The 5,572-nt window shown below is 40.0% G+C and overlaps 1 protein-coding gene across 1 annotated transcript; it reads right to left on the bottom strand.

The window, feature by feature from the left end:
- Window positions 1-1,073: 1,073 nt before the first annotated feature.
- Window positions 1,074-3,242, bottom strand: LOC142857029 (disintegrin and metalloproteinase domain-containing protein 25-like). The gene is given in 3 exon segments (XM_075984647.1): window positions 1,074-2,556; window positions 2,558-3,125; window positions 3,128-3,242. Coding segments are annotated over 3 exon segments (2,166 nt in total).
- Between the last annotated feature and the right edge of the window lie 2,330 nt (window positions 3,243-5,572).

Raw genomic sequence — 5,572 nt, 5'->3', positions numbered from 1 at the left:
GGGAGAAAAAGGTCTACTTTTTAATACCTAAAATACCAGGTCTGAATATTAGCCATACCTGTTATTTGAATTATTGACAATAACCTCAAAAGAAAAGAAGTAAGTTCCAACTTTCTGACCTTCAGTTTAGTACTGGGCCCTGTCAGTAGGGAGTACCCACAAGGAATTGGGGAAAGTAAATATATCATAATACCCTGTATGATTTTTTCAATTAAAATTGACAAATATGAATTTCAGAAATGAAAAACATTGCAATTTCTTTGAGTTGTTACTAATAGTATCTTTGGTTTGAAGGCTTTAGGATATTGTAAATGCAAAGGGTAAAACAATCTCAAGGTTGTAATATTTAATAGTGATAATTTAAATATCTTCAGATGTGTGGTTTCTCCCTGTGTTTCTGTAGTAACAAGGAATGGTCTATGCCACTTAGCATTCAGACATAAAATACTATGCTCCTGGCAGCCGCCCCTATAGTAGAGCTTTTAATGAGTACGTGCTTGTCCAATGTGAAAAGGTGCAACACCTTCTATGGATGCACACATGGGGTAGGCCAAGCCACATCCTGTAATCAAAGGCCAAAAGATAGCTGCTGATGCCACACAGGTGAGAACTGCCATGGAGGCAACACTGACAGGAACTTCAATTAAACAGTTCCCCCAGGGTTTCCAATTTACCCCTGATTCCCCTCCCTAGAAGATTCCACAAGGGTGGACTCCCTGTGAGAAAACAGGATCAAAGAATCCTGTTCTTTATGTGACAGTCAATATAAAAAGGGGAGGCAGTCTGGAACTGAGAGAGGCAAAAAGCAAAACATACATGCAGAATCCCTGGGGTGGGCCTTTACTGAGAACACTGTAAGACAGCGTGAAGTGAAGACACCAGTTAAGTAATAGGACCACACTTTTTATTGAATACTGAGGGTTTTTTTTATCTTGAATATTAAATATCTCTAGATTTTGTTCCAGATATTTGTAAACAAGAGAAGCTTCAAGAGCTGATAATACAGCACAAGTCATGGGAAATTGAGGAAGATTAGGTATAACTTTGAAATTTCAAACTATTGCTACTCTACCTCAAGTGTTGTCAACTGAAAGAGAAGCACTAGATTCACCCCTCCTAGGAGATATTACAGGCCTACACAAAAGCCTGTATTTTAGTGCAAAGACAGTAAAAATAGCAATAAGAATCACACTAATCAGTACCATTATATTTTTCTCCTGCTTCTCTTGTTCCATTTTCTTGGGCAGAGGACCACTGTCAACACTCCCTCCATAGCCACGTGAAAGGCAAAATGGTGGGTCCCACCCCACGTTGCAGTGGCAATGGTGTAAATTATTGCAGACCCCTTTCAGATTGCAGGTCTCTGGTGAACAATCACTTACCCAAATTAATTTACTGACACACTTCCTATTAATGCACACATGCCCTGGACCGCATTCTGTGCCGTCTTTCACATGGCCAATGTCAGGTATTGTCATCCCCCAGTGGTAGTCAGTTCCCCAACAGGTGACACCATTGACGTAAGTCCAGTGAACAGTGGAATGTGCTTCCATAAAAGGAACAACTTGTACATTCTCACACTGAACTCTCCCACAGAGGATGTCTGGGTCATTACATCTTATGTATGCACCACTGAATATACCACAGTTGCCAAACCGGTCACCTTGGCTGTTGATTTCCCTGTAGCATCTCTGAGCCGCGTTCCTGGCTTCTTTGCCAAAGATTTGCCGACACTGTTCATCTCGGTTACGACATCTCTTTTCGTAGCAGTAGCCACCATCTTTACAGGAGCTCCCATCGAGCAAATAGACATCATCAGGGCACTCGTGTGAATGCCCGTCGCACCATTCTGGAAGGTCACATTCATTGTCCTGTTCTCTGCACACGGTGGCTGATGGCATGATCTGGCAATCTTGGCAGCAAAGCCCCAAAGCACAGGAAGCTCCACCTCTGAGGGTACAGCCTCTCATACAACATGGATCATTTTTACACATTTCTGAAGATCCTCAATCACACTGTTCTCCATAGTCAACTACGCCATTCCCACAGACTTTTAATTTGTATTTGCTTACTGGCTTCTTTTCCTTGTGCATACAGTTGACAGTAGAATGAGCTGACCAAAACTCTTCATAGCTGCAGTTACTGAATTCTTAGATGCCACTGTCTGTTGTAGCCATTAAGCATGCTTTCTTTCCACACATACAATAGTCCTCATCATGCAGCATGCCCAAATTATGACCCATTTCATGTGCTGTAATAAGTCCAAAATAAACAAGATTTGGTCCTATCAGACAATCGATGCCAAAATTTCTAACTGGCTCACAAACAGTTCCAACGTAGGCTAAACCAAGATACATGTAAAAATCACAAAATGCAAAAAGATGTGCAATATCATTTTGAATACGATTATTAAGGCTGACACGTTTCCAAGAACAAAATTCGTCCAGGAGACTAGCTATGTTAGACCCAGTGACCTGGTTTCCTTCATTCCACATCTCAATTCCAAGTAAAACCACCTCAACATCTAGTGGAAGATAAATCACATTTATTCTTTCATAATTCCAGTAACACACGTGACAGATTGCCATTGAGATAAAGAATTCGCTCATGGTCTACAACCAATGCCAGGTTAAGAAATCGCTTATGGGTCCACCAGCCCTCATAGCTGCTTTGCATCAGCGTGGGGTTATCATGCTCTTGAAGCTTCATTTGCCTTGCTATCTCTTCTTCTGTTAATGCACATCTCATGGGGCGTAGTTGTGTCTCCTTGCTGCCCACCTTGTAAACCAAATGTTCGAATGTAGATGAAAGTTTCTTGGGCTTGACTTCATATACTGTCCCATTTATCTGTAATATTCCATGAAAGCCCCCGAAACAGGTGGTAAGTGCCACTATGGATTCTGGATCTCCATCCACATAGCCATGGTAGTAGCAATTGTTCTGGACAAAGGGCTGGTCCTGGTGTAGAGCACCTTGTTCCGTGTAGGTGAATACAGAGAAGTGTCTAGACATTGAAAACTTCTTAGCTTTCATGTAGATAAAATGTCTCTGGCCCCCTAAGTGCAGGCTATAGATCAGCCATCCCATAGCCCGCATTGTTCTGTTGCCTCTGACCCTTAAGGGAGGTTGATGTGTTGAGCATGCCCAGGGACGGGCCATGTTGAGAGAATGAACAAGGTCTCCAGCCAGAGTTGCAGATGACTTATCCTTGTGTGCACCACAGTCTCCCCCATAGCCTGCATGTCTACATAGACATCAAAGGAGAATGCCCTTGTCTTGGTTGCATGCAGTTCTGACTCTTAATGGTCTGTCTTCTGGCTGAGTGGATGCGTTAGCGCAGAAGGACTAAGTGAAACAGGAAAAAGAAGGCAGACATAGGAGTAGCTTAGTTATGGGCAGGCCAAGGCAGAAGAGAAAGATCCAGGTATGGGATTACATTTCTTAGGTAATAGGTCTAAGGCATGACTTCGCATTTTATTTACCTTTGATTTGATGTTCAATTTGGTTGAAGTACAGTCATATAATGGCTGTAAGTAAGATTTATAATTTGCCCATGTTGATGTTTTCTTGAAAAAGATAAAGAACACTCAGATTTAACATGTTATTTCTTAAATTTTTAAGCTCACATACGTATAAAAAATATTTTAAACTAAAGGTGTCAGTAGGCAGCGGACCTGCCTACCTCTGGAAGAAGTTCAGCCATCTAAGTCGCAGGCCCCATCTGCCCCCACTGGAGGAAGAGATGGGCAGATGCCAGTGTGAGAACGCACCCAATAGCATAAAGGCCAATTTGACACCACCAGAACCTACTGATACTACATAAGGAAAACCTGAACACCCTAATCCAGAAGAAGCAGAAGAAAATGACCTTCAATATAACTTTATGAAGATGATGGAAACCCTTAAAGAGGAAATGGAAAATTCCCTTAAAAATGGTGAAAAAGACGAACAAAAAATTGAAAGAAATCAATAAATCTCTTAAAGAAACCCAAGAAAACAAATTCCTTAATGAGTTTCTTCAATGACCATTAACCTCCCTGGAGTAATTGGTGCTGCCAGAAGCAGACATGTCTCACTGTTGAAATTCTAAGTTCTTAAAACCTTTTAAATGCCATATTCTATATGTCTTTGAAGTGTTGAAGATAATATATTTAACCGAAATATATATCTATATATCTAGAAAACCTAACTAACATGACAAGTTTGACTCTTTTAAATGGACCTCTATTAATCATACATTACATTTTTAAATGAGCTGCACAAATTATCTTAAACAAGATCATATGTGTGTGTGTGTGTGTGTGTGTGTGTGTGTGTGTGTGTCATTCAAAGCAAGAGTAATCACACATTAAAAATGTTTAGAATGTCCAATCAAACAAACAGAGCAGAATAGGGTAAAAGTCAGACAGTGTTTCTTTTATCTGGACAAGGTCTGAAATACTGGGTAAGAATTATGGTGTGTGTTTGTGTATGTGGATTTATAGTCTAAATACCTGTGTTTCTATCCTCTAATGCCAAGTTATTGAATGACTTACTGGCAGGCAAAGTAACAATGTCCATCATCTTTTCTAATAATAGCTTGTTTCATATACCATTTGAAACACAGATTATTTTTGAGACTCTACGTGACAAAGAGAATATTCATCCCCACCTTCCTTTGTCTTTCACATGGTTGAGTTCTAGATTGAACTGCATGGTAACAAGAAACTCTCTGGCTATAGAATCTGGCAAGTGGCTAAGATTCTACTCCACTCTTTCACCATCTCAACCCCCTTGCTCCGCATGAATAATGATACTCATTATCTCCTCAGTATAAGTAATCAGATTTTCTATTATGCTTTAGTAACTTTTCTTTTTCTTTTTTCTTTCTTTTTTTTTTTTTTGATTTTTCGAGACAGGGTTTTTCCGTAGCTTTTGGTTCCTGTCCTGGAACTAGCTCTTGTAGACCAGGCTGGCCTTGAACTCCCAGAGATCCACCTGCCTCTGCCTCCCGAGTGCTGGGATTAAAGGCGTGTGCCACCACCGCCCGGCTGCTTTAGTAACTTTTCAAAATGAATCTCATTTCTTTATCACCATCTGCATGCTCCCCATAAGTCATATAATTATTAAACCTTCTGTACTTTTGCTCATGTTGCCCACAAGGCCTCAGATTATTTTCACCATCCAGGCAAAAAACAAGTCAATAACTAGCTTCTGCATTAAATGATATCATAGAATAAATGGACTTAATAACAGTTATATAATAATCCACCCAAGGACTGCAGAATAGACAATCCTAGTATCCACAGAGCTTTCTCTAAAAGAATCAAATATTAGGACAGAAGTGGAAATCTTAACTAATACAGGGTGATGGAAATAATTCTTTATATTCTTTCTGAGCAAAATGAAGTGAAGCCACAAATAAATTGTACAAGACACTATCAAATATACATACACTCTGTAAGATTAAATAACATAATCCATTAAAGGCATGTATCACCACCACCTGGCAAGGCCTGTGTATTTTTGATATTTGCCTTCTACCCCATTGTAGTTGGCAAAGATTTTTATAGCATTCCATAAGCTCGCTTCA

This window comes from Microtus pennsylvanicus, chromosome 9 (assembly GCF_037038515.1).
Source record: "Microtus pennsylvanicus isolate mMicPen1 chromosome 9, mMicPen1.hap1, whole genome shotgun sequence".
In the NCBI taxonomy this organism is placed as follows: Eukaryota; Metazoa; Chordata; class Mammalia; order Rodentia; family Cricetidae; genus Microtus; species Microtus pennsylvanicus.
The sequence above is the reverse complement of the archived record's forward strand: the minus strand, read 5'-3'. Positions and strand labels throughout refer to the sequence as shown.